The sequence below is a fragment of the Sus scrofa genome, chromosome 6 (genome assembly GCF_054392235.1).
Source record: "Sus scrofa isolate SSC_HxYL_T2T_F1_AM1 chromosome 6, Sscrofa_HxYL_maternal_Yorkshire_Landrace_v2.0, whole genome shotgun sequence".
Lineage (NCBI taxonomy): Eukaryota > Metazoa > Chordata > Mammalia > Artiodactyla > Suidae > Sus > Sus scrofa.
In genome coordinates, this window is record NC_139388.1 from 20,983,517 (window position 1) to 21,010,459 (window position 26,943).

The 26,943-nt window shown below is 55.3% G+C and overlaps 1 protein-coding gene across 4 annotated transcripts; it reads left to right on the forward strand.

Moving 5' to 3' along the window:
- The first annotated feature begins 609 nt into the window (after nucleotides 1-609).
- DRC7 (dynein regulatory complex subunit 7) lies at nucleotides 610-26,394 on the forward strand. Of its 4 annotated transcripts, none has more exons than XM_021093921.2 (18): nucleotides 610-656; nucleotides 4,602-4,833; nucleotides 5,251-5,425; nucleotides 7,028-7,153; nucleotides 8,323-8,517; nucleotides 10,755-10,913; nucleotides 11,873-12,091; nucleotides 15,250-15,387; nucleotides 17,526-17,598; nucleotides 18,474-18,602; nucleotides 18,795-18,923; nucleotides 20,113-20,333; nucleotides 21,342-21,557; nucleotides 22,401-22,511; nucleotides 22,591-22,701; nucleotides 24,453-24,647; nucleotides 25,853-25,992; nucleotides 26,080-26,394. In XM_021093921.2, exons 2-18 carry the CDS (start codon nucleotides 4,637-4,639, stop codon nucleotides 26,171-26,173), a joined length of 2,628 nt encoding a protein of 875 aa, XP_020949580.1. In that variant the 5' UTR covers nucleotides 610-656; nucleotides 4,602-4,636; the 3' UTR covers nucleotides 26,174-26,394. The 4 variants fall into 4 exon arrangements, with proteins under 4 accessions (XP_020949580.1, XP_084815922.1, XP_084815921.1 ...); XM_084959795.1 differs by lacking the exon at nucleotides 610-656 and adding an exon at nucleotides 3,888-3,970; XM_084959796.1 differs by lacking the exon at nucleotides 18,474-18,602.
- The last annotated feature ends 549 nt before the right edge of the window (nucleotides 26,395-26,943 follow it).

Consider the following 26,943-nt stretch of genomic DNA (forward strand, 5'->3'; position numbering starts at 1 on the left):
ACAAACTATCAGACCAAAACTTGATAACTTTAATTATATCAAAATTAAGGTTTTCTATTTAAGGACGGTCACCACGGGCAACATTAGCTGACCTGTGACAGAACTGGGGGACTGTATTTGCAGCCTCTGAAACCAGGATTAACCTCTGGAAGTCCTGCAAATTGAAGCAAGACACTTCCTCAATAAAGAAAAATGGACTGAGGTTTTCAAAGATGGAACAAGATGCAGAGTAGCTCACTATTATATAACATTTTTGTTGTTACAGATATGATAGGCATAAATAACCACAAGAGTTTAGATAGTAGTAAAGTGCGGTAAAAATAATTAGGAAGTGATGAGTTTTGAGTATTTATTGCCTTTGTTTTTAATATAATCTATTATACATTTTCATAATTTTAATGTTAATAATGGTTGTGTTTGTCAATGGGCTCACAAACAGTCCTGAAGTTTCAACAATCAGCTCTCTCAAGCTAGCACAAGCTGGCTCCAGCCCACCACTGGTCAGGGATGTGCCACACTGGGACTCCTCTGCCCAGACCTGGGTGGTGATAAAAGACTACATTTCCCAGAAGCCTCCTCTCCCAGGACCTGCCTTGAGCCTTGAAATCTGTTACCACGGACACGGCTAACAGACTGTACAGGCTTTCCTCTGAGGGGTGAGACTGGGGGCCAGGGACGGGGGTGGCTGGACCCTGCCTGACAGGGGGAGGGCAAGGGTGCTGGTGGTAAGGGGGCTTCTTCCACCTGGGGGCTTTCAGCCCCAAAATTTCTGGGAAAGTTTTCAGCACGTGCGCGTGTGTGTGCGCGCGGTAAGGAGGGGGAGATTGCTGCTGAGGAGGGGGATGCAGGGAAGGGCCTGTGGGGTGAGGAGGACCTCTGGGAACTTCAAGGCAGGACGACCCTCCCCAAACTGCACCGTAGCTGACTGATGAGGCAGCCGGGTGGGAGGAGTGAGTATTGTGGGTTCTGGCCCAGGTCCACCTCTGATTACTGTGAACTTGGGTGCAGGGCCCATCTTAGTAGGCACCCCGGTTGCAACCCCCTGCTGCCCACTGACACCTTGAACGTCTCCCCATCCTACTTCTTTCCTTAGCCCACCTCTAGCAAACCAGCCCTTCTAGGATTTCCCTCATCTCATTAGGCCCTTAAGTGCTTGGGTTTCAGAGCCAGAAATATACAGGTTCAAATCCAGGTCTGCTCCTTCCTAGCTCTGTGACCTTGGGTAGAGCGCGTGCCCTCTCTAGGCCTCGCTTTTCTCATCTGCAAAGTGGGTATCTTAGTGTCTGCCCTTGTGACTACGTCTGTCATGGAAAAACTCAGGTCGGTCTCCCACCCGCTGTTGCATCTCCTTCACAACTCACCCAGAACCCTTCCCTGCGGACGCTTCTGCTCACCAAGTGTGTGGAGTTTCCCCCACCAAGTCATCCTCCACCACACCAGCTGGGTGCCTTACGACCCAACTCAGTTCTGCCCCTACTTATGGAGAAAGCGGCAGCTCCCACAGGTTAAGGGCTCAGTCCCACAAAGGCACGTCCCACCCCAGCTCAGAGGCCAGTTGCAAGCAGCCAGCCCCCGGGTTCCCCACACCTTCTGTCCCTCTTGGCCACAAATAGGAGGCTCCCATGACCCCCTCCTCAGCTTCTATTAATTTACTAGACAGGCACACAGAACTCAGAGAAAGCCGGTGTTACGTTTACCAGTTTATTAAAGAACACGGTAGAGGACACAGACGGACAGCCAGATGAAGAGATAGACGGGGCGGGGTCTCGGAGGGTCCTGAGCTCAGGAGCTTCTGTCCCCGTAGAGTTGGGGTGCATCACCCTCCCGGTACATGGGTGTGTTCACCAAGCTGTATGCCCTCTGAACCCCGTACTATTGGGTTAGGCCCTTAAGTGCATGGGTTTCAGAGCCAGAAATATACAGGTTCAAACCCAAGAACCGAGACAGGTTTGATCAATTCTTAACTCCATTTCCACTCCTCTCTCCTCTCTGGAAGATGGGGGAAGGGCTGAAAAGTCCAAGCTGCTCATCGTGGCGTGGTCTTTCTGGTGCTCAGTCCCCAACCAGGAGCCGTCCAGGGGGGTGCCCTGCGTTGCCTCCATAGAAAACAATATATGCCTGGTGTTCTTACCACTTCGGAAACTGCAAGGATTTCCTCTGTGCCAGGAACTAGGGGCAGAAACCAATATATAGCTATTGTCTCACAGGGTCATTGGAGGATAAACGAGATTTTCTCTGTAAAACCCTTAGCCTGGTGCCTGGCACACAGTAGGTGTTCAGTAAACTGTAAGTCTTGTAATGGTTAACACCGCCCTTCTGGTGAAGGCATCTCCTCTGGGCCCAAGAGGCTGACAAATTGATGTGATCATTGGGCTGTGCCACGGGGATGGGGGGCGTGGGAAGGGGTTTGCCCGGAGAGAATCAGGGTCCTGAACAGGCCTGTTAGATACAAGGCCTCAGCTGTGATGTTGCCCGCTTGGAACTTGGGTGAGCTGACCTCCAGCAACAGGGGAGTTTAGCCCCTCCTGAGTCGTAGTCAGGATTGGACAGGAAACATCTGTACCTCCACTGCAGAAGGGGAAAGTGAGGCATTCCCGTGTGGCTCAGCAGGTTAAGAACCCTACTGGTATCCATGCGGGTGAAGGTTTGATACCTGGTCTCACTCAGTGGGTTAAGGATGCAGCATTGCCGCAAGCTGCACTGAAGTTGGCAGATGTGGCCTGGATCCTGCGTTGCTGTGACTGGGCCATAGGCTGGCAGCTGCAGCTCTGATTTGTCCCCTAGCCTTGGAACTTCCACATGCTGCAGGCGTGGCCCTAAAAACACAAAAAAACCCGAAAGGGGCAAGGAGTGGCCCAGGGGCCCAGCAGGAGCTGCTGGAAGAACCAGGTTCCCCATTAGCCACGGCATCAGTCAGTGACTGGCTTCCCCAAGAGGCCCAGGTGGCCCACGTCGGGGTTGGAGCCGGGTGGTAGGGCCCAGCCTTTTCCTCCTGGTCCTCTGTGCCCTCTCAGTCTTGATTCCACCCCAGGTGGTGATGACAAATCTGGGGAGACCCTGCTCCCCGCCCCCCAGTTCTTATTCCCTCTGCACTTCATCCTCTAGGTTGGCTGGGTTTTCCTCCTCCCCGCCCTGTGTGCTGAGGAGGAACGAGATATTTGAGGCAGGGTCACGGGACAACCTGAGCTGGGAGGCAGAAGGCCGATAGGTCAGCCGGGCTGGAGTAAAAGGAACCTGACATTGGCCACTTAGATACGCAGAGGCCGAGTTATCTCACAGGATGGGGGCAGGGGGGCGGGGCATCTGCAGGTGGCACTCAAGGCCTCCACTGAGCCTCGTGGGACTCGGCTCCCCTATCTTCTCCACTCTGCTGCCCTTGGCAGGCAGCCTTGGGTCTCATGTGTGCTCATCCCAGGGTCGCATAAAGCCCTACCTCCTGCTCTATGTCCCAGTCCCCCGGGCAGCGGGGCCCTGCCCTTTAGCATGCATCTACGGCCAGAAATGGGTTCACGTCCCAGGGCCACCTCTGGCTGCAAGGGAGGTTGGGACATTGACCATTTCAAACCAGACACATTGCTGCTCCCAGTAAAATCGGGGTTCTGCTGCATGGCATGGGGGCGACTGGACCTTTGATCCACCTGAGTGAGGCTGAGCTCTGTGACTGCAGACAAAACCTCACATAGGCACACATGGCATCTCAGGGTGCTCCCACCCCCACCCCCCGCAACAAAGGACCTCCCTCCTGAGAGCCGACACAAGACTTGGCCAGGCTGTGTCACTCCCTCCCCCACCTTCCCCTTCTGCAGGTGCCTTAGGGGCAGCCCTGTTCTTCCCCTCTCTGTGCTCCAAGTTTGGTGAAATTACCTCTTATTTTTCTTCTTTTCTATTACAATGATTTTCTTTAAGTCAATGCACTTACTGGACTTACAGAAACCCCTACAGCGTTAGCATCACCTGCCGGAAAGAGAAGGTAACTTTCAATAAACATACGAAAGCAGAGCGATGTTAGTCAGTTTGGGTGACCTGCTCCCACCCTGACAACTGTTCTGTCTGTGACCTACGTTGTCTTTGTCTTCAAGGGAAAGTTGTAAATGTCAGAAAGCTCTTACAGGAGTTCCCATCATGGCTCAGTGGTTAACGAATCCGACTAGGAACCATGAGGTTGCGGGTTCAATCCCTGGCCTTGCTCAGTGGGTTAAGGATCCAGCGTTGCCGTGAGCTGTGGTGTAGGTCACAGATGCAGCTCGGATCCTGCATTGCTGTGAGCTGTGGTGCAGGTTGCAGACGTGGCTCGGATCCCACATTGCTGTGGCTGTGGCGAAGGCCGGCAACTACAGCTCCCATTGGACCCCTAGCCTGGGAACCTCCATATGCCGAGGGAGCAACCCTAGAAAAGGCAAAAAAAAAAAAAAAGGAAAGCTCTGACAGATGCGCCGGCACCAAGTGGAGACGTTCTCCTTGATGGAAAGGAAGTTCAGAGGACTTGTTTCTTCCCTTCATGATCTGGGCCACCTAAAGCTACAGCCCAGGGACACGGTGGCACTGGCGGCTCCCTCCTAGTCTGAAGTTGGCCATTCTGAGTGCATTTATTCCTCCTGCAGAGACCCCGCCTCCGGCCAGTCAGAGACACCCCAGAATGGAGGTCCTGAAGGAGAAAGTGGAGGAGGAGGAGGCAGCCGAGCGGGAGGAGGCGGCCGAGCGGGCCGAGAGGAGGGAGAAGGCGATGTGGCCGATGGAGGTGCAGAAGGAGGAGAGCACCGTGACGCAGGAGATGCTCAGAGACCTGGAGAGGAAGCTCTCAGAGATCGAGGTCTCCATCCCAGAGAAGCCCTCGTGAGTGCTGGGGGGGTGGGGGCGGGGGGCTTTGGCCCAGCAGCCCTGGTGAGGATCAGACCAGGGCTGGGCAGAGAGAGAACCAGGCAGAATGGTGGTGCCTGGGTTGGGAGGCAGGACCGGGACGTTGAGGGAGGTGGTTCAGAGTGAGGGCTGTGTTTTCAGACTGTCTGGTCCCAGGCCCTGCTCTGCCCCACCCTAGCTGTGTGACCCTGGGCAAGTCACTCGACCTCTCTGGGCCTCATTTCCCTCATCTGTTTAAATGAGCAGCTGCAAAGAATGACCCTGCCTTCCTCGGTAGCTGTGAGGATTCAGTGAGGAAGGGATAGAGCCAAGGGCAGCTAAGGTGGGTGGGGGGCTCCCTGTGAGCCAGGCCTAGCCTCTCTCGGGCTGATGCTGCCCCTCTTGCTGACACAGGACCTTTACCAACGACCCTATCGACGTCTCCAAGCTGCCCCTTTCCTACCAAAGCAACACACTCAAGGAGGAGCACCTGCTGCAGGTGGCAGACAACTTCTCCCGCCAGTACAGCCACCTGTGCCCGGACCGCGTGCCCCTCTTCCTGCACCCCCTGAACGAGTGCAAAGTGCCTGTAAGATGGGATGGGGAGGCTGGGGGCAGACAGCAGAGGGTGGAGAGAGGTGGGCCAAGCACAGACTACTTCTGGGTTGGAGCTCATCGTTCCAGGGCAGCCTATAAACTCAAATGCCCAGGAGTTCCCACCATGGCTCAGCGGTAATGAACCTGACTAGTATCCATGAGGATGCGGGTTCAATCCCTGACCTCAATTAGTGGGTTAAGGATCCGGCGTTGCTGTGAGCTGTGGAAGATCCTTTCATGGCTCAGTGGTTAATGATCTCGGCTAGGATCCATGAGGATGAATGTTCGATCCACGGCCTTGCTCAGTGGGTTAAGGATCCAGCGTTGCTGTGAGCTGTGGTGTAGTTTGCAGACGTGGCTCAGATCCCGAGTTGCTGTGGCTGTGGTGCAGTCTTCTGGCTGCAGCTCCAATTAGACCCCTAGCCTGGGAATCTCCATATGCCAAGGACGTGGCCTTAAAAAGCAAAAAAAAAAAAAAAAAAAAAAAATCCCCCAACAAAACCCTCAAATGTCCAGACGCCACAGCAGGCTCAGTGTGAGTCACCCATGGGGCCTGAGGTGGCTCGGAGCCTCTGTGCCCACCCAGATGCCCAGTGCAGTCTCCAGCCCCTGAGACCAACTCTGTCCAGGGAAAGGCAGATAAACAAGGCAAAATGGACCCGGACCTGAGCACGGGCCTCCTTCCTTCCTGCCCCAGGGCCCTGAGTCTCTCTGGGCCTCAGTTTCCCCACCTGTAGCTGGAATGGCAGGGGATGAGTCCAGAGGTTGCTAAACAGTAGCCGGAGGCTGATAGGGACTCACAGGCTGTTTTTTATTTGGACCATTGAGTGATATTTTTTTTTCCTGCACCTGAGGCATATGGAAGTTCCTGGGCCAGGGACCAATTTTAAGCCACAGCTGCAGCAATGCCGGATACTTAACCCACTGTGCCACAGTGGGAACTCCCCGCCTGATGATCTGTAACCCTTTTATTAGCCACCAGTGTTTGAAACTCAGCCTCTCCCCTGCAGATCCCTAATCCCCTCTCCTCCGGATCTGGTAACCTCAGGCCTGCGTTTCCCCTGCAGCAATCAGCTGGGGCTGCCCCGGGGCTGCCCCTTAGGTGGGGCCATCCTCGAGTCCATAGGAAGACCCCAGAGGCCTTGCCTACTAGCCCCAGGGTGGCAAAGCAAGGGCCCTAGAAGCCCTAGGCCCCCCACACTGGGTGGTGGTCTAGAGCCGGTCAGACCCAGCTCTGCCACTGAGTGGGAACCTGAGCAGGTCAGCTTACCTGGCAGAGCCTCAGTGTCCTCATCTGTCAGTGGGACCTGCCTCCCAGGGTTGCTGGGGCACCAGGGAGGTGATGCCCTGATCGGGGGGTGCTCAGCGGGCCCCGATCACATCACCGACACTCAGCCCAGCACGGACGGGCTTACTCTAGGTCTGGGCTAGAAGGGCCTTGGCTGAGGCCCAGACAGGCCCAGAGAGCCCACCACCCTCATCCCCCCACCCCACCTCCACCCCCGCTAAACCCCCCCCCCCCGCCCCCGGCTCCCTGAGGGTCTCCTCCCAGTTGGAATTCTGCCCTCAGGGCCTGCGGTCTCTTCCTTTGCAGAAGTTCGTGAGCACAACCATCCGGCCCACGCTGATGCCCTACCCAGAGCTCTACAACTGGGACACCTGCGCCCAGTTCGTCTCAGACTTCCTGTCCATGGTGCCCCTGCCCGACCCCCTCAAGCCGGCAAGTGCCCCCTGGGGCTGTGCCCTTAGGCCATGACACCTGAGATGGGAAGCCAGGCAGGTTGGGAAGAGGATGGGCCAGTCTCAGGTCACAGCCCACGAGTCTGTCTGGGCAGAGTCCCTCGCAGACCCCTGGCTGGGGAGGGAGGGTGGGAACGGTTCCAGAGAGAGACAGCCACATGCCTGAGGTCACACAGCAAGCCTGGTCTCTGGGCCCCTTTGCTTCCTTTGCCTCTTTGTGCTGTCAGAGTATTCCTCGCACTTCAGGAGGTGGGGGAGGAGAGAGAAGAGCGGGCCCTGCTGCTCATGGTCCCCGGTCACGTCTTTGGGCTTCTGACCAGCTCAGTCTCATTACGAATGGAGGCTGGGGGAGTTCCTGTCGTGGCTCAGTGGTTAACGAATCTGACTAGGAACCATGAGGTTGCGGGTTCGACCCCTGCCCTTGCTCAGTGGGTTAAGGATCCGGTGTTGCCATGAGCTGTGGTGCAGGTTGCAGACGCGGCTCGGATCCCACGTTGCTATGGCTCTGGTGTAGGCCAGCAGCTACAGCTCCGATTCGACCCCTAGCCTGGGAACCTCCATATGCCGCGGGAGTGGCCCAAGAAATGGCAAAAGCAAAACAAAACAAACAAACAAAAAGCAATGGAGACTGGGGACTTCCCACTGTGGCACAGTGGGCTCAGTGACTGCATCTCGGGAGTGCTGGGACGCAGGTTCGATCTCCGGCCTGGCACAGTGGGTTAAGGATCTGGCTTAGGTCACAAGTGTGGCCCAGATCTGACCCCTGGCCTAGGAACTCCATGTGCCAAAGAAGAACAATGACAACAAAAGAATGGAGGGTGGGAGGGAGGAAGGGAGATGGGGACAGTGGAGAACTGAGGAAGAAGAGAAGGATGGAGGTAGAAGGTGAGGGGACATTTTGGACTAAAACCCCGACGTTACCAATCGCCATCATCAGACTTGGCCCCTTGGAATTAGGCAAACGTGGATGGCACTTTCTGGATACAGGTCTGTGGTTTTCACGCCATTCTTAGCAGGCTCCCTAACCTGACAAAGGTGGGGAGCCCTGCTGGGGCCCAGCCCCGCACTGGCCCTAGCACCCAGCCCCTGCGGAGGGGGAGGACAGTGGGGGTGGCGGGGTGGCCGTGCTGACCAGCCCGCTCTGGCCAGCCCCCGTACCTCTACTCCTCGGCCACGGTGCTCAAGCTCCAGAAGGGAAACTGCTTCGACTTCAGCACACTGCTCTGTTCCATGCTCATCGGCGCGGGCTACGATGCCTACTGCGTCAACGGCTATGGCTCCCAGGAACTGTGCCTCATGGACCTGACTCGGGAGGTGTGCCCGCTCACCATGAAGCCCAAGGAGGTAAGGCTGGGCTCGTGCTGCCCTCAACATCTCGCAAGAAACACCATCCTTAAAGCAGCCTGTCCCTGCGGCTTCGGCCCCGGGTCCATCACCAGGCAGCCCTTCAGCCTCTGTAGAGTTCATATTTCAAACCACTGGTGATTCCTCTGCCCTTGGCATTTTTTTTTTTTCCTTTTAAGGCCACACCTGCAGCATATGGAGGTTCCCAGGCTAGGCAGGGGCTGAATCAGAGCTATAGCTGCCACCTACGCCTACACCACAGGAACGCAGGGTCTGAGCCACATCTGTGACCTCTGCAGCAGCTTGTAAAAATGCCGGATCCTTAACCCCCTGGGGGAGGCCAGGGATCAAATCTGCATCCTCACAGAGGAAATGTCAGGTCCTTAACTTGCTGAGCCATAATAGGAGCTCCTGTCCTTGGCATCTTAACATACACAGACCCAGTCCTCCAAATCGGCTGCCCCTCTCCCCTTGTCGTCAATCACTTCCCCAAACACTTCTGTGTTCCCCACCAGGTACATTTTGTGAATGCCACATGGCTGGTATCTTAAGTCAAACGCTACCAAATATACCCGATGCGTTTGATAAAAATCCATCCAGTCATTTTCATATAAGGAAAAAGCAGGCAAATGGGCCAACATTTAGTTCTGCTTTTTTTTTCTCTCCCAGATAAAAAAGGTCCCTTTAAACAGCACAACAGGTCGCCAACCCTCTAGCGGGTGGTGGTTGTGTTTTATGTAGTTGGCTGAGAGTGCCATAAAGATCCGAGGCTACTGTGGACACAAACACTCCTTTTTTTTTTTTTGGTCTTTTTGCAATTTCTTGGGCCACTCCTGCAGCATATGGAGGTTCCCAGGCAAGGGGTCGAATCGGAGCTGTAGCTGCTGGCCTATGCCAGAGCCACAGCAACGTGGGTCTGCAACCTGCACCAAAGCTCACGGCAACGCCGGATCCTTAACCCACTGAGCAAGGGCAGGAATCGAACCCGCAACCTCATGGTTCTTAGTTGGATTCGTTAACCACTGAGCCACGACGGGAACTCCCACAAACACTCTTAACTGAATTTAATTGTAGGAATCATAAAAGCATTTCTTGCATTTGGAAAATAACCATATTATAGGCAGAAAATGTTTTTCCCGAACTGAATTAATTCTAGGACTCTGTGATCAGGCTCCAGCCCCCGTGGGTGTCTGCAGCTCAGGGCAGAAGACCCCGTGGGGACCTGGGGCATCCAGCACAAGGCACATACCTGTGTTACACCTGCCTGAGCACCTGGGGCCCCGGGGAGGCGGGGGAGCACTCTGGTGGAGAAGGAGGGGGAGGCACCAGGGGAGAGCCCTGTTTTCTCAGGCCCGCCTCGCCAGAAAGATGAAATAAAAGCTTCCTCACTGCTTTGGGCTCCAAAGGCCTGTGAGCTCACACTGGGGCCTCTTACTGCAGCCAAAATTTTAATTATGAAAATGGCATCGATAGCTAACGGATGCTGAGAACCTTCTGGTTTATAAACCACTTTCATGTCCTCCACTTTCCTGGTTCCTCCTCTCAATAGTGCTGTGTGGCGGGGTAATCAGTTCTCTTTTACAGACAACTATGTTAGGATGAAATAGATTTTGTGGCCAACGTCCAAAAACTAGGGACCAGGGACTGAGACCATCTCTCTGACTCTCCGGGGAGACGTGCTATTTCTCCCTCCTAACTCACAGGCTCCCTTCTGCAGCCTCTGCAGGGTTCTCTCCTGGACATTTTTCCAGCACACATTTGTACGCGCTCGCATGCATGCATGCACACACACACGTGCACACACACACACGCACACACGCAGACGCTGCTCTCCTTCCTTGCTCAGCAAACTCTCACTTCAAGTCACATGTGAAACCCTGCGGTGACAAAATCTGGAAAATCCAACTCGTGAGAATTTGCCCCACTCTCTAGGTCAGATCTGGATGACAGCTAGTCTGGGCCCTGGGGAACGGAGACGGGAAAGGCACGTCTCCTGAGCACCTGCCTGGATGGGTGGCTCACGCAGGCATTTTCCTGTCTTCACGTCTCAGCTCAAATGGGGCAAGGATCTTATTCTCCTCACATTTTACAGAAGAGCCCGAGGTTAGGGAAGTGGAAGGGCTTGCCCAGGTTTCAGGTCTGGGGCCGAGGCTCTCCCTGCACTCAGGGCGGGAAGCAGGCTCCAGGGGCCGCTGGCGATTCAGGGCTGCTGATGCTTTTTCTCTGTCTGGTGATAGGCGGTCCAGGAGGAGGAAAAGGCACCACCTAAGAAGTACGCCATCAGACCGCCCAGGGACCTGAGCAGCAGGTTTGAGCAGGAGCAGGAGATGAAGAGGCAGAAGGCGATCCAGGCTGAGGAGGAGCAGCGGCTGAGGCAGGAGGAGGAGCGCCTCATGGTGGGTCCCCCGTCCTCAGCCCTCAGCCCTGGAGCTCAGCTCTGGAGGAGGGGCTGCTAGGAATGGGAAACAGACACAGGTCACCGAGGGACGTGCTGGTGGGCCCCCAGGTTCAAATCCCCTCCTCCATCCTCAACCACCCCCCACCTCTGCTGGGCCATGTGGGAATCCCCAGCCGTGGTCAGCAAGCTGCTCGTGACAGATTTTTAAAGGCAGAGAGCTCAGCTGTCTGGGCAGTTCGTTCTATGCTGCGCAGTTCTGGGGTCCTCCTCATTCCAGCCGCTCAGTGAAGAAACTTAGGTACGCTCTGCATCCATCCTCCCAGCCATCCTCCCATCTCGCTTCCATCCGTCAGTCCTCCCATCTCTCTTTCCATCCATCCATGTTCCCATCTTTCCTTCTGTCCACCCGCACATGCATCCTCCCTCTTACCTTCTTTTCCTTCCTCCCTCTTTCCTTCCATATACTATTTATCGAGGGTCTACCAGGGTCCATGTTGCGGAATGCAACAGAGAACATGGCAGAGTGACCCTTTCCCAGAGGGATGGGGATAAAGAAACCACAGGGTACCTCCTCTCTTTCTTTGGGTGAAATCTCACCCAGAATCACAGCACAGAAAGCCAGTACATCCCAGATACCCTCGAGTTCCAAAAGGCAAGTTTGTAAACCGCAGCTGGAGCCAGATCCTTGCATTCTGTCGGCAAGAAAACAGGCTCAGGAGTTCCTGTCGTGGCGCAGTGGTTAATGAATCCGACTAGGAACCATGAGGTTGGGGTTCGATCCCTGCCCTTGCTCAGGGGGTTAAGGATCCGGTGTTGCTGTGAGCTGTGGTGCAGGTTGCAGACGCGGCTCGGATCCTGCGTTGCTGTGGCTCTGGCGTAGGCCGGGGGCTACAGCTCTGATTAGATCCCTAGCCTGGGAACCCATCTATCTGGCTCATGGTCACCCACCTTTCACAGGAGGAGGAGAGTGCAAAGACCGACCCCCTGCACGGCCTGCGGGTGCACTCCTGGGTGCTGGTGCTGGCGGGGAAACGCGAGGTGCCTGAGAGCTTCTTCATTGACCCGTTCACTGCACGCAGCTACGGCAAGGATGATGACCACTTCCTGGGGATCGAGAGCCTCTGGAACCACAAGAACTACTGGGTCAACATGCAGGACTGTTGGAACTGCTGCAAGGTGCTGGAGGGGGCCTGGGCGGGTGTGGCGGGCACAGTCTGTGGGGAGAGCTGGCTACTAGGCCAGGAGGGCTTCAGACTTTCCCTGTAGCTGAGTGCCCAGGGCCCACTCCTTCCCCCATGTGTAACCACTCCAATGGGGTTATCGTCGCTCCTTTGAATTGTATGTACTTAGGAGTTCCCGTCGTGGCGTGGTGGAAATGAATCCAACTAGGAACCATGAGGTTGCAGGTTTGATCCCTAGCCTCACTCAGTGGGTGAAGGATCTGGTGTTGCCATGAGCTGTAGGTTGAGTGTAGTTTGCAGACGCAGCTCGGACCCGGTGTTGCTGTGGCTGTGGTGTAGACTGCCAGATGTAGCTCCAATTCGACCCCTAGCCTGGGAACCTCCATATGCCGCAGGTGTGGCCCCAAAAGCAAAAAACCAAAAGTCTGAATTATATGTACTTAGAGAATGTAGATTTTTAGCGCATTTACGCTTTTTAAAATGTTGTGTTTAAGTGCTACATATATGCAGAAAAATGCACTCATCCTACATGTCTGGCTCCATGAATTTCCATTTAAAAACTCAGTGCCAGAGTTCCCATTATGGCTCAGTGGGTTAAGGACCTGACATAGTCTCTCTGAGGACATGGGGTCTATTCCTGGCCTCATTCAGTGGGTTAAGGATCTGGTGTTGCTGAAAGCTGTGGCATATGCCATAGAAGCAGCTCTGATCTGGCATTGCTGTGGCTGTGGCATAGCCCTGCAGCTGCAGCTCTGATCTGACCCCTAGCTAGGGAGCCTCCATATGCTGTGGGTGTGGCTGTTTAAAAGAAACACAGGAGTTCCCATTTGTGGCTCAGAGAGTAAAGAATCCCACTAGTACCCATAAGGTTTTGGGTTTAATCCTTGGCCTTGTCCAGTGGGTTTTAGGATCCATTGTTGCCGTGAGCTACAGTGTAGGTTGCAGACTTGGCTCAGACCCATGTGGCTGTGGCTGTGTTGTAGGCCGGAAACTACAGCTCCAATTCAACCCTTTACCTGGGAACTTCCATATGCCATGGGTGTGGCTCCTAAAAGACAGACCAAAAAGAAAAAATCCCACAGTGCCACAAAAAAAAAAAATGCATTGCCACTTATAATTCAAAATACATGCACACATTTGGGGGGAGGTCATAACTGGATCCCAGGGGACTTTCTGGGGGTGGGGACAAGATTCTGTTTCTTGAATCAGGGAATTCTTGAATTCAGGGAATCAGAGTGCACCAATTCATGGAAATTCATTGAGCTGTACACAAATCGAAAGGGAGACAGGCTCCAGGCTCCAAGGTCTGTGCGCTTATTTCCAAGTTCCTCTGTTTCCAAGAGGCCAGTTTTCCAAAGACAGGTGTGGGGCCCTTGGCTCCCAGCGCCAAAATGACCCCATCCAAGGAACTGCTGTTGCCCACATGTGGGAAGCAAGCAGAATGGATGCACCACCTCAGGTGCCTCCATCTTCAGTGACGAAGACATGCCCACCCTCAGCCTCCCTCTGCCACACAAGATGGGCAGACTGCCCTTCCCTGGAGCCCAGCTGGTAGCTGTCGTGGCTGTCAGAGCTCTCTGAAGGATAACAGCCCTTCAGAGGCTGCTGCAGCCCTCCTTTGCCCTCTTCTAGGTGGAAGGGCGGAAGGTCCTTCAGTCTCCCCCAGCACCAGGTGGAGGAAATTCATATCAGGGATAATAGAATTTATAAAGATGGAAGCAGGGTCTGGTGAGAAAGTGAGGCCAGAAGGGTACTGGGTCACCAAGTGAGGGCATGAGAAAGAGATCAGGACACTGGCTGTCACTTTTACTGCCCAATGTTGTGGGAGCGGCTGCTTTGTCCTTCAAAGAACCTTGAAATGGCCTTGGGGATGTGGAGCATTGCACAGAGAGAGAGCAAGACACCCCAGGCTCCTGGGACAGGGTCGCTGTCCATTCATTTATGCTTTTTCTATAGAAATAGAACGTTAAGTTAAAACAGCATTGTGGCTCAGGGGTAACAAACTCAACTAGTATCCATGAGGATACGGGTTCCATCTCTGGCCTCGTTCAGTGGGTTAAGGATCCAGTGTTGCTGTGAGCTGTGATGCAGGTTGCAGACATGGCTCAGATCTGGTGTTGCTGTGGCTGTGGTGTAGCCTGGTGGCTAAGCTCCGATGCGACCCCTAGCCTGGGAACCTCCATATGCCTCGGGTGCGGCCATAAACTAACAAACCAACAAAACAGCCAAATATCTAAATGGCTGCTTACGACCTAGAGAAGTGGCAGAACGGAGGACCTGATTTAAAGAAATTTAGACATTTTGTTGAAGCCTAGACCATCAGCTATTAAATCTACAAGCAATTCTTTCCCTCCCTCCCTCTCCTCCATCCTGTCTCCTCCTCTCTCCCCTCACCTCCAGGATTCAGGACCGGAAGGCCAAAACCAGGGCCGGGGGTCACGCTGACACGCCCTGGGGGCAGCTGTTCTTAAGCCTTTGATTTCCCTCTGGGTCTCTGACTCTGGGAGGTTGGAGGGGGGCCACACCACCCAGGAGGCAGATGGGGACTGATGCTCCACCTGCTGGGAGTTATCTGGAAGGTGAGCTGGGATGGAAAGAACGGAGGATCCGGATCCGGATCACGGAGGAGAGTCCCACGTCCCTCTCTTGCGAGCCTGCCCACTTCCCTTCTCACTGGCAAGGGGGTGAATGCTGTGAGAAGGGGCGTTCCCGGGGGGCCTCGTGGTCGGGCTCAGCACTTTCACTGCTGCGGCCGGGGTTCAACCCCGTGTCTAGGAACTGAGATCCCACATCAAGCCACTGCCTGCCGCGGCCGAAACAAAACACCAAAAACCTGTGAGGAGGCCTTTTTTTTCTTCTCAAACCTGCTACTTCCCCTCCTGCAAAATCTCTCTAGCTTATGTTCGCTCTAAGCACTGCCCAGGACACCGCTGCCTCCCTCCACCGCCCGGCCGAGCCCAGGCCAGAGAGTGTCCCAGCCTCGCAGGGACCGACAGGGGAGGGAGTTCCAGCTCCATCCCTGGGGATGAGGAGGAGGGGTGGCTGGGGCCACATGCTGCACACCCGCCCCCACCAGGCCCATCTCGCCCTGGGCATGGCTGCGGGGGGCTGGTGGTGGCCTGGGGGCGCGCTCAGCCACCCCCTCCTCCTTAGGACCTAGTCTTTGACCTGGGAGACCCCGTGAAGTGGGAGTACATGCTGTTAGACACCAGCAAGCCTCTCCTGTCCCTGACCGAGGGGGACGACAGCGAGATGAGCGAGATGAATGATGAGGACGACGTGGAAAATCTGGTGAGTCTCCGCCGTGAGGGGGCCGGGGAGGGAGGGGGAGGGGACCCGACCCCCAGTCTCGCTTCGGGCCAGCCTGACACGTGCCTCCAGCACGTGTGTGTGTGTGTGTGGCGCAGATAGACCGCTTCTAGATTCTTCAAAGCAGGAAGGGCCCGGAGCGTGTCCTCACTGTACAGATGGGCAGGTGGAGGCCTGGGCCGGTCCCGGGACCTGTCCAGCAACCCCTCCCCAGGCGGGAGGGGAGGGGAGGGCTGGGACCCTGTCCACAAGCCCTGGCGGTCCCAGGGCCAGCCCTCCCTCCCTTCTAGGCCCTTCCGCATGACCCTCCACACACACTCACAGGCCTCTCCTGTCTGTCCTGTCAGACCTTCCAAAGCTCACGGGCCGGGGCCTCCCCATGTCATCCACAGCCCTTCTCTGCCTTCCTAGTCAGGGGCCGTCCAGGCAGGTCTGCGTAAGGCCCGGCGCACGGAGGTCAGGGGCCCAGAGGCCTTCGCTATGGACTGTGACATCTTGGGCCAACTTCCTCATTGTTGGAAGCTTCAGTTTCATCGTGTGTGTGTGTGTGTGTGTGTGTGTGTGTGTGTGTGTGTGTGTGTGTAAAATGGGGGAGGGGGGTCAGCTACATTGGCTCGTAGGTGGCGCCCTCTCCCTGTGTCCTCTCGCTCTTCCCTCTGTGCGTGTGTGTCCTGATCTCCTCTTCTTGTAAGGACACCAGTCATACTGGATTAGCACCCACCCTAATGACCTCTTTTTTTTTTTTTTTCTTTGCTTTTTAGGGTCGCACCTGCAGCATATGGAGGTTCCCAGGCTAGGGGTCCAATCGGAGCTATAGCTGCCGGCCTATGCCACAGCTTACAGCAACGCCGGATCCTTAACCCATTGAGAGAGGCCAGGGATTGAACCTGCGTCCTCATGGATGCTCGTCATATTCATTTCCACTGTTCCACGACAGGAACTCCTCTAATGACCTCATTTTAACTCAACTACCTCTTTGAAGATCGTATCTCCACATACAGTCCCATTTCGGGGTACTAGGTTTTAGGACACGTCAGCTTTGGGGGAACAGAATTCACTCACAGGGCCCTTTCTAAGTGCCACTAGGTGCCTAACTTATTTAACTTAGATAAATCTTCACAACTGCCTGCTGAGATGGGTACTAGTATTATGGGCCATGATTAGTACTGTCCCATTTTAGTGATAGGAAGACTAACACACAGGGGGTGAAGGAACTCACCAAGTTACACAGCCAGTAAGTGATGGAGCTGGTATGGGAAGCTGGGATTTGAGAGCCTGGCTCCCAAGTCGGGGTTCTCAAAGGCCACTCTGTTCTACGTCCTGGGACTGCTTAAGGGCAAAATGAGCTCACTGGGGAGACGTGCTTGGCCCAGCACGACAGACCCACCTGAAAATGCTATTGAGTGTTCTCAGCGCCTCCGCCTCCGGAGACCAGAAAGCCTCCTCCCTTGTGCCTAAATTCTGGGCACTAGCGCCCTCTGCTGGCCTCAGAATGTGAGCAGGTTAGAGCTTGGGTGTCAGATTTGAGAGGCGTCTGAGCACTCCGGGCGGGTGGGGGTGGGGGGGAACTTTTCAACTGGGAAAAATCTTGTCCGTGTTTCTGTGGTTACCTAACTTCAAGACCATTTTTCTAGCCCAGGCCTTATTTTCCATATGGGGAAACTAGGCTCAAACAGAAAAAAAATCCCCATAAGGGCAGCAAGACAGTCTCAAACCCTGACAGATGGGCATCAATTCATCTTCCCAAGAGATTCGGTTTACAGTTAGAAAACTGAGGCTCCAGTTGAGGGCCTTGCCCGGGAGCCCTAAGCTTGGCATTGGATGGAGGGTGGGGCTTGGGTCCACCTGACTCCGGCAAAGGGCCTGTGGCTTTGCGTCCTGCCTCTGCCGATGGCGGGAAGGTGGGGCGTGCAGGGCAGGGGCGTGGCTGTCCTCGCCGGGCACCAGGTGAGTACCAGGAGCTCCTCCCCTTCCTCCGTCTTGGGTCACAGCCCTCAGAACGCTGGCTCCACCCTGGCTTGGCCCTGGGGGTGAGACAGAGGCTCTGACTGTAACTTCTGCTCCAAGACCCAGCCCTGATGGGAGCCTCCCCCCTCCCCGCCCTCCACCTCTCCCGACAGGGCAAAGAGGATGAGGATGAGAGCTTCGACATGCCGCCCGCGTGGGTGGAGCGGATTGAGATCTCCCCCGAAGGTACTGCACCTTCGTGTTCACTGGTTCCCGGGCCTCCGGGGACATCTGCCGCTACAGCCTGGCAGGGGGACACCAGCAGAGGCTGCCTGGGTCCCTCCTTTCCACCCACTGCCTTCTGCGGCACCCTCTTCCTTTCTTCCTTCCCAATACGCACACTCGGCCTGCCGCCACCGAGGGCCTGGCCCCAGTCCCCAGTCAGCAGGGGGCTCAGTTAACAGGGCCAGGAGGAGGCCCTGTGGCAGGTGATGGAGGACCTAGGTCCAGGCCACGGCTGTCCCCCTCCCTCACCCTACCCTGCCAGGAGGAGGCCATGCCCAGAACCCAGAGGGCACAGGGTAATCGGGACCAAAAAGGGGGCAGGCAAGGAGAGCAGGAGGACGGCCATGCTTGTGCCCCTTGCCCACCTCTGCTGATGCTGAGGCTCCCATCTGAGGGTGCCTGGGCCCACGGGGAAGGCCTAGGCCATCCCAACAGGGTGGGAAGGGCTAGAGAGGGTGTCGTGGAACACCAAGGGGTTGGAGGCTGGAGGGTGGGGGGTGGGCAGAAAGAGCTTCTGAGCTAAGTCTTTGGGATCAGAAGAAGTCAGCCTAGTAAAGGTGGGGTGGGGTGGGGGTGTTTCCGGCCAAGGCCTGGCAATGAGTGTGCTGTGTGGTAAGGCACGGATCCTCTGGTCAGGCTCAAACTGAGATCCCTTCCAAGGCAGGGCCACCCCTGGTGACTCTTCTCTGCCTCCCTGGAGTGGGCTTGGGGGCTGGCAGAGCTGAGCAGACAGCGCAGTGGTCAGGGGCTGACGCATGGCTGGTGGAGCTACCTCTCTCTCCCTGCCCCCCGCCCCGATCTGGGGAGCAAGGCCCCCAGTCACTCTGTGTCCGCAGCATTCGAGACCCGCTGCCCCAACGGGAAGAAGGTGATACAGTACAAGAGGGCAAAGCTGGAGAAGTGGGCCCCGTACGTCAACACCAATGGCCTTGTGAGCCGCCTGACCTCCTACGAGGATTTAGAGTGTAAGGGGGCAGCCCTGGCTGCGGGGAGCAGGAGCACCGCCCCCCCCCACCTGCTCTGTGACCTTGGCCATGTCACCGCCCCTCTCTCGCTGTGACCGAGGGCCCGCTGGCCTCCGTGTGCTGAGAGTGGTGGGATGGAGCGGGGGGCTGGCCCGGCTGCGTCCAGCACTGATCGCCTCCCCCTGCCCCCAGGTACCAAGATTTTGGAGGTAAAGGAGTGGTTCCAGAACCGGGAGGACATGCTGGAGCTGAGGCACGTCAACAAGATCACGGGCCTGATTATCGACTCCTTCAAGCCAGGTCACTCCCAGGCTCTGCGGGGTACGTGGACCCCACTGCCAGGCCAGCTAGGATCCCGGGGTGGGGCCTCGCATGCTCCTTAGAGCAGTCTCCGCGGCAGCTGGCATGGGCTGGGCGGGACCAGTATCTGTGTGTTGAAAGGGTGGCGAGCAGCAGAAGTGGCCCCTGCCTCCCTTAGCAAAGCAGATGGATGTGTGGGAGGTCAGGCGAAGCACAGGACCCGCAGGGAAACGGGAGAAACGCTCCTCCAGGGAAGGCAAAGCAGGCCTGCAGCCTGTGCTGTGGTGGGGCACGCACCCCGCAGGGGTGAGGCACAGGAGGGCAGAAGCATGGAGGTGCGGACACGCCTGCCTCCCCCACCCCCGAGTCCAGGAGGCTGAGAAGGCAGGTGGGGACATGCAGATTAGCAACCCTATCCAGGAATTCGCAGAAGAACAGCATAGGGTCCATACGCATCTAAACACGTGACCGACCTCACTTGGCAGCTGAGATTTAAAAAGGAAGGGAGGGAGGAGTTCCTGTCGTGGCGCAACGGAAACAAATCCGACTAGGAGCCATGAGGTTGTGGATTCGATCCCCGGCCTCGCCCAGTGGGTTAAGGACCTGGCATTGCCATGAGCTGTGGTGTAGGTCGCAGACACGGCTCAGATCTGGCATTGCTGGGGCTGTAACATAGGCCGGCAGCTGCAGCTCCGATTCGACCCCTAGCCTGGGAACCTCCATATGCTGTGAGTGCAGCCCTAAAAAGACAAAAGACAAAATAATAATAATAATAATAAAAATAAAAAGGAAGGAAGGAAAGAACATCAGTGAGGGACCATCTTACAACCCTTATGTTGGCAAAGATGAAAAAACTGTCCTATCGGCTGTGAGCTAGTAACTCCCTGTCATTGCTGGTGTAACAGCAAATCAGCACAGCTTTTCTGGAGGTTCTGATGGGCAAAATAATAATAGCTTTAACGTATGAAGGCTTTTTTTTTGGCCAGCAGTCCTACTGCTGAGAATGTGTCCCGAGCAAATAATAGGCAAGAACCAACAAAATGCATAATCCGGGATGTTCATCCTGGTACCATTTATAATAAAAAAGTGAGACACAGCCTCAAAACCCAGCGCCAGGGCACTGATTACACACCTAATGCTTCGTCCTCGGGGCTGGGCTGGGGTCATCCCGCCCAGAGCATCCTCTGGCTCACCCAGCCGTCCCCGGCAGTGCACTCGTACACGTCCATGCAGCCGGAGAGGGACCGAGTCATGGAGTTTTATGAAACGGCCCGCGTGGACGGCCTGATCAAGCGGGAGGAGACGGCGAAGACGATGACAGAGTATTACCAAGGCCGGCCTGACTTCCTCTCCTACCGCCACGTCGATTTCGGGCCCAGAGTCAAGAAGACGGCTCTGAACAGCGCGGAGTCAAACCCCCGGCCTGTGGTGGTGAGTAAGCACTGGGGACAGGGGGCCTCTGGCGGCCCAGCGTTACCCCTGGAGGGGCACAGCCTTCACTCTGGGGCGACTTCCTTACCAAGCAACCTTTCCTGTTTTACCAAATACTATCCCGGGGCTGTTCCCATGCCAGATGTGCCCTCAGCCACTGGGCCAGGGAGGTCTCATTTCCTTACTGTTATAAAAAATACACACTTATTACTAAACATGTAGAAAAAAGGTAGAAATATCTCAGAATGGTATCTCTCAGATAGTACCACATATTAATAGGTTTGGTTTTGGGGTTCCATTGTGGCTCAGCGGGTTAAGAAGCCGACTAGTATCCATGAGGACACAGGTTTGATCCCTGGCCTCACTCAGCGGGTTAAGGATCTGGCGTTACTGTGAGGTGCGGTATAGGCCAGCAGCTGCAGCTCTGATTCGATCCCTGGCCTGGGAACTTCCATATCACAATGGTGCAGCCCTAAAGAGACAAAAGACAAAAAAAAAAAAAAAAAAAAAAGAAAAAAGAAAAAAAAAAAGAAAAGATTTGGTTTTGAGAGTTCTTTTGTAACTTAATCAAAATGTGTGTGTATGTAGGTAAGTAGGTAGGTAGAACTCCTGCATCACCTTCTTAACATTAAATTGTGCAACTGTTTTTTCTCCATATCATTACAAATTATTTGGCACATGTATTTAATGTCTGAATACCGAAGAAACTCTTTCTAGAAGTAAAGCATGTCTCATGATAGTGCAGGCAGCTTGGAGAGGTGGTGGGCGCACCATCTCTGGAGGTAGGCAAGTGGAGTCTTGTGGAGGGAACAAGAGAAGAAATCCAGCCCCGTATAGGGCTGGAGTAGCCAGGCACTGAGAGCCTGGGGCCTTTGAGTCATTGTCTAGCTTGGGGGTGTTCCATATGAACCCCCAAAAGGACCTGAGTGGCCTTTGGTCCTGCCCCCGCCCGGCATGCACAGAGATCCCCCTTCCCACCTCCCATCCTATGCACGTCTGGCCTCCCAGAAAATCACAGAGCGCTTCCTCCGCAACCCTGAGAAACCTGCGGACGAGGATGTGGCAGAGCGCGTGTTCATGATCTTGGACGAGCGCATCCAGCTGCGCTACCACTGCCGCGAGGACCACATCACGGCCTCCAAGCGCGAGTTCCTGCGGCGCACGGAGGTGGACAGCAAGGGCAACAAGATCATCATGACGCCCGACATGTGCATCAGCTTCGAGGTGGGCCCGGAGGCCACGGCGGGCAGGGGCAGCTGCGGGTGGAGCGAGGAGAGCGCCCTGGGGACCTCTGTCCTGTCCCAGTGGCTTGGGAGAACTGGGATGGCAAGTCCTGGTTCCCAGCCTGGCAATTCACCTGTGCCCCTTGGGAAAATCAAGAGCTCCCGTCTGCGGTTACTTCTCTTTGCGCTCCTTGGAAAATTGTCCCCCTTTCCCCTAAGACAGACAGCCCAGCAGGCCAAGACTGCTCATTGTCCCCACCCCCAGCCCTGGGCGGAGCAGATTCCAGGACCGAGGCTAGAGTAGGTCTCACCACCACCACCACCACCGGGCTGGCTTTCCTGGTTCAAACCCTCCCAACTCGGGCACATTCCTTAGCCCCTCTGACTCTCCAGGTCCTCATCTATTATTAGCTGTGTTTTATAGCTAAAGAAGCAGGCCCAGGAGTTCCCGTCATGGCTCAGTGGTTAAAGAATCTGACTAGGAACTGCGAGGTTGTAGGTTCGATCCCCGGCCTTGCTCAGTGGGTTAAGGATCTGGAGTTGCTGTGAGCTGTGGTGTAGGTCACAGATGTGGCTTGGATCCCACGATGCTGTGGCTGTGGTGTAGGCCGGCAGCTACAGCTCCCATTAGACCCCTAGCCTGGGAAACTCCACATGCCACAGGAGCGGCCCTGGAAATGGCAAAAAGACAAAAAAAAAAAAAGGAAACAGGCCCAGAGAGCCTAAGCCACTGGCTTGAAGTAACCCAGCTGAAAAATGGCAGGGAAGACTTGAACCCAACCACAGAATTTGTCCACAACCGCAGCCCTGGCTGCTTCGCCATGTCACATGGTGGCTGTTGCAGGTGGAGCCCACGGAGCACACCAAGAAGCTTCTCTACCAGTATGAGGCCATGATGAAGCTCAAGGACGAGGAGAAGTTGTCCAGACATCAGGCCTGGGAGTCGGAGCTGGAGGTCGGGGCCCAGTGGGCGGCAGGGAGGCGGCTGGGATGGACGGTGTCTCAACTAGGTCCTCCCCCACTTCCCACTGCAGGTGCTGGAGATCCTGAAGCTCCGGGAGGAGGAGGAGGCGGCGCATGCGCTGACCATCTCCATCTACGACACCAAGCGCAACGAGAAGAGCAAGGAGTATCGGGAGGCCATGGTGAGCCTCGCTCCCTGGCCCAGGCCCTGGCTTTCCCTGGCCGCCACGGTGCTGAGAATTCACAGATTCTGCTGGGAAGCCCTTTATAGGGGATGAGGTTAGGGACACCATGGTGACGGCTGAGCTGCCCATTTCCATGGATCTCTCCAAAGAGAACTCAGGATCCAGGCCAGCTGGCCCCCACCTCCAGGTTGCAGCTGAGCTGTGACCTCTACTGCACGAGGAGAGAATGAAATTTGTGTGCCCACCTCCACCTGGGGCTCCCCTGGAGGTCCAGCTGCGCACAGGGCATTCACGTGTCCCCCTCAGGTTGCAGGACCCAGCTTGGTTTTGGAGTCCAGCTTCTAAATCCTCTTCACCCACCTAGTGGAGATTTCTAAAGATAGTTTGAGGTGGGTAAGACAGAGCAGAGCATGATATGTCAAAAGCTTTTCAGATTCCCAGGGGTGGGCGTTGGCCCCCACATCTCTAACTTCACTGGCCCCTGGCTGCCAATGCAGGACAAAAATAAGGCTCCAGGGAGTTCCCGTCGTGGCGCAGTGGTTAACGAATCCGACTAGGAACCATGAGGTTGTGGGTTCAGTCCCTGCCCCTGCTCAGTGGGTTGACGATCCGGCGTTGCCGTGAGCTGTGGTGTAGGTTGCAGATGCGGCTCGGATCCCGCGTTGCTGTGGCTCTGGCGTAGGCCGGTGGCTACAGCTCTGATTCGACCCCTAGCCTGGAACCTCCATATGCCGCGGGAGCGGCCCAAAGAAATAGCAAAAAGACAAAAAAAAAAAAAAAAAAAAAAAGGCTCCAGAGTGGACCAGGAAAAAGGACTCACTAGCACTTCTTCATCTTTTTTTGCTTTTAAGGGCCTCACCTGCAGCATATGGAGGTTCCCAGGCTAGAGGGTGAATCAAAGCTACAGGTGATGGCCTACGCCACAGCCACAGCCACGCCAGATCTGAGCTGTTGCTGCCACTTACACGACAGCTCACAGAAACACTGGATCCTTAACCCACTGAGCGAGGCCAGGGTTCGAACCCTTATCTGCATGGATACAAGTCAGGCTTGTTACCACTGAGCCACAATGGGAACCCTATTACCAGCAGGTTTTTTCTTTTTTTCTTTTTTTTTAAGGACTGCACCCATGGCACATGGAGGTTCCCAGGCTAGGGGTCGAATCGGAGCTGTAGCCACTGACCTACACCACAGCCACAGCAATGCCAGATCCAAGCCATGTCTGTGACTTACAGCACAGCTCACCGCATGCCAGACCCTTAACCCACTGATCAAGGCCAGGGATCGAAACTGGGTCCTCATGGATGCTAATTTCCACTGAGGTTCATTTCCATGGAGCCACGATGGGAACTCCCATCACCAGCATTTCTTGATTTAACATCATTAAAACCACCATTTACTACTTTTATTGAGCAAGCAGCTACTGAGTGTTGGGTACACGCTGGGGCTCAAGTAGAGGCACGTGAATTCACACGAGATACGAGAGTGGCTGTTACCCATAATGGAAGCTCTATGGGGTGGAAATCCTGGGTAAGTGGATTGTTATGATCATTGCAAAACAAAAAACAGACAAAAATAATCGCAGCTACAAGAGACAGCACAGGTCCCTCTGAAGCCTCAGTCCCAGAAGCATCAAGCACTTCTGGAGCTGAGGCCGGGGTCCATGTGGGCACATGTTGAAGAGCTGGTCAAGAGGTGTCTGCAGCCCCTGCTGGTCCAGCTGACCGCCCCGCCCCCCACCCCGGCAGGAGCGAGTGATGCATGAGGAGCACTTGCGGCAGATGGAGGCCCAGCTGGACTACCTGGCCCCGTTCCTGGCACAGCTCCCGCCGGGAGAGAAGCTGACACGCTGGCAGGCTGTGCGCCTCAAGGACGAGTGCCTCAGTGACTTTAAGCAGCGGCTCATTGACAAGGCCAACCTCATCCAAGCCCGGTTCGAGAAGGTGCAGCCAGGGCCTGGGCAGGGGAGAGGACCTTAACCAGAAAAGGGGTCTGGGGCTGCTTGCTCACCACCTCACAGAATCGTGAGGGACTAACGGAGGGGCCACGGTCAGGGCCTGAGGTGGCCAAAGACCGAGTTGTCCTTCCTTGCGCTTGTTCACGGGGTGGAAGGGTGAGTGGAGGGATGGGCGAGGGACAGGAGGGATGGGTGGATAGGTGGACGGAGCAATAAGCCCATTTCTATTGATCAGGTACACACCGTGTAATTCCCATGCATGGTCTCATTTAATCTTCACAAAGAGCTCCACGGTGGGGGCGGGAGGGGACATGAAAATGACGTTTTGGGAGTTCCCGTCATGGCTCAGTAGTTAACGAATCCGACTAGGAACCGTGAGGTTGCGGGTTCGATCCCTGGCCTCGCTCAGTGGGTTAAGGGTCTGGTGTTGCCGTGAGCTGTGGTGTAGGTCACAGACGTGGCTCGGATCCTGCGTTGCTGTGGCTCTGGTGTAGGCCGGCGGCTACAGCTCTGATTAGACCCCTAGCCTGGAAACCTCCATATGCCGCGGGAGCGGCCCTGGAAATGGCAAAAAGACAAAAAAAAAAAAAAAAAAAAAAAAAGAAAAGAAAATGACATTTTGTCAACAAGAAATTGAAAGCTCTGAAAATGTTCCTTGTCCAGAGCCACATGGCTGCCCTTTATTATTATTATTATTATTGCTTTTTAGGGCTGCATTCTTGGCATATCGAAGTTCCCAGGCTACAGGTTAAATTGGAGCTGTAGCCACTGACCTACGCCATAGCCACAGCCACACCAGATCTGAGCTATGTCTGTGACCTACACCACAGCTCACGGCAACACCAGACCCTTAACCCACTGAGCGAGGCCAGGGATCGAACCCGAATCCCCATGGATGCTAGTTGGATTCGTTTCTGCAGAGCCACAACGGGAACTCCCTTCTTTCTTTTTCTTCTTTTTTCATATGGCTGTCTGACCCCTGCTCAGACCTCTTGGACAGTATATCCCTCTAAACATGACCCTAGTACTTCTCTCCCAAGACATGTTAGGACCCTTGCTTCTGCTCCTCTGGCTTCTTCTGGTCGGGGTAGCGGGGCCCACCCTTGCAGGGCTGCCTGATGACCACTGGCATTTCAGCCTGCAGTCTGGGTAATAGTCGGCCCTCCTGTTCTCTCTTCCCTGTGCCCACAGGAGACCCAGGAGCTGCAGAAGAAGCAGCAGTGGTATCAGGAGAACCAGGTGACCCTGACGCCAGAGGATGAAGACTTGTACCTGAGTTACTGCTCTCAGGCCATGTTCCGAATTCGCATCCTGGAGCAGCGGCTCAATCGGTGAGGAGGTGGGGAGAGCCAAGAGCACCCACTTGCCAGCTGGAGCAACAGCTTTAAACCCCCTCTCATTCCATCCTCTAATTTCAGCCACAAGGAACTGGCCCCACTGAAGTATTTGGCTCTGGAGGAAAAGCTCTACAAGGACCCACGCCTGGTGGAGATACTGAAAGTCTTTGTTTGATGCTCCCCCCTACACACCCCTCCAGTCCTCTGATGCCTGTCCCGAGGCCTTGGTAAAGCTGCCAGAGGAAAAATCCTACCCTCAAGCCTGGCCCTGTGCTCCCTATACCCAACTGAGGACCATCCACTCAGGTACCTGGCCTCACTGCCACACCCCCTCTGCAGCCCTGTCTGTTCCTGCTTCTCATGATTTTCCTGTAAATAAACACCCTTGTAATTTGCCATTTGTACATCATTTCACAGGCTTCAGCACCAGCCCTATTCTCCTTCCCTTCTTTATCTATGACCTGGGGTGGCCTTTGCACATCCTGCCTTATTTAATACAACAATGCCATCCCCATTTCACACAGGGCTTATTAGTGGCTGATAAGAAGAGGAGCTAGGCTTCAGTCCCTTGCAGTCTAGTGTTAAGACCTCAAGTCGTGGGCTTGCCATTTCCACTGTGTGAGTTGGGCCACCCTCGCCATGGGGCATGGGGTGGGGGCGGGGAGGTAATGCGTGTGTGTGTACAGGGACCCTAATTTTGCAGACAACATATTGGAAATTCTGAAAATGTAATCTGTCCAGAGCTGCTTGGCTGTCTCAGTCTTGACCTCTGCTCAAACCTCATGGGACAGGATATCTTTCAAACACGACCACAGTGGCTCCCCAAGACATTTTGTGACCCCCGCCTCTGTTCCTCTGGCTTCTGCGGATAGCGGCCCTTCCCTAGGCCCACCCCACCTACAAGCCCCAAAGGAGGTCGGCTTTTCTCCGATTCCTGGTTGGTGG

Coding starts and splice junctions, on each gene's coding strand:
- DRC7 (XM_021093921.2), top strand. CDS start 4,637: ATGGAGGTCCTGAAGGAGAAAGTGGAGGAGGAGGAGGCAGCCGAGCGG. Junction 12,092..15,249: donor ACTGTTGGAACTGCTGCAAG/GTGCTGGAGGGG, acceptor CCTCCTCCTTAG/GACCTAGTCTTTGACCTGGG. Junction 22,702..24,452: donor AGGAGTATCGGGAGGCCATG/GTGAGCCTCGCT, acceptor CCACCCCGGCAG/GAGCGAGTGATGCATGAGGA.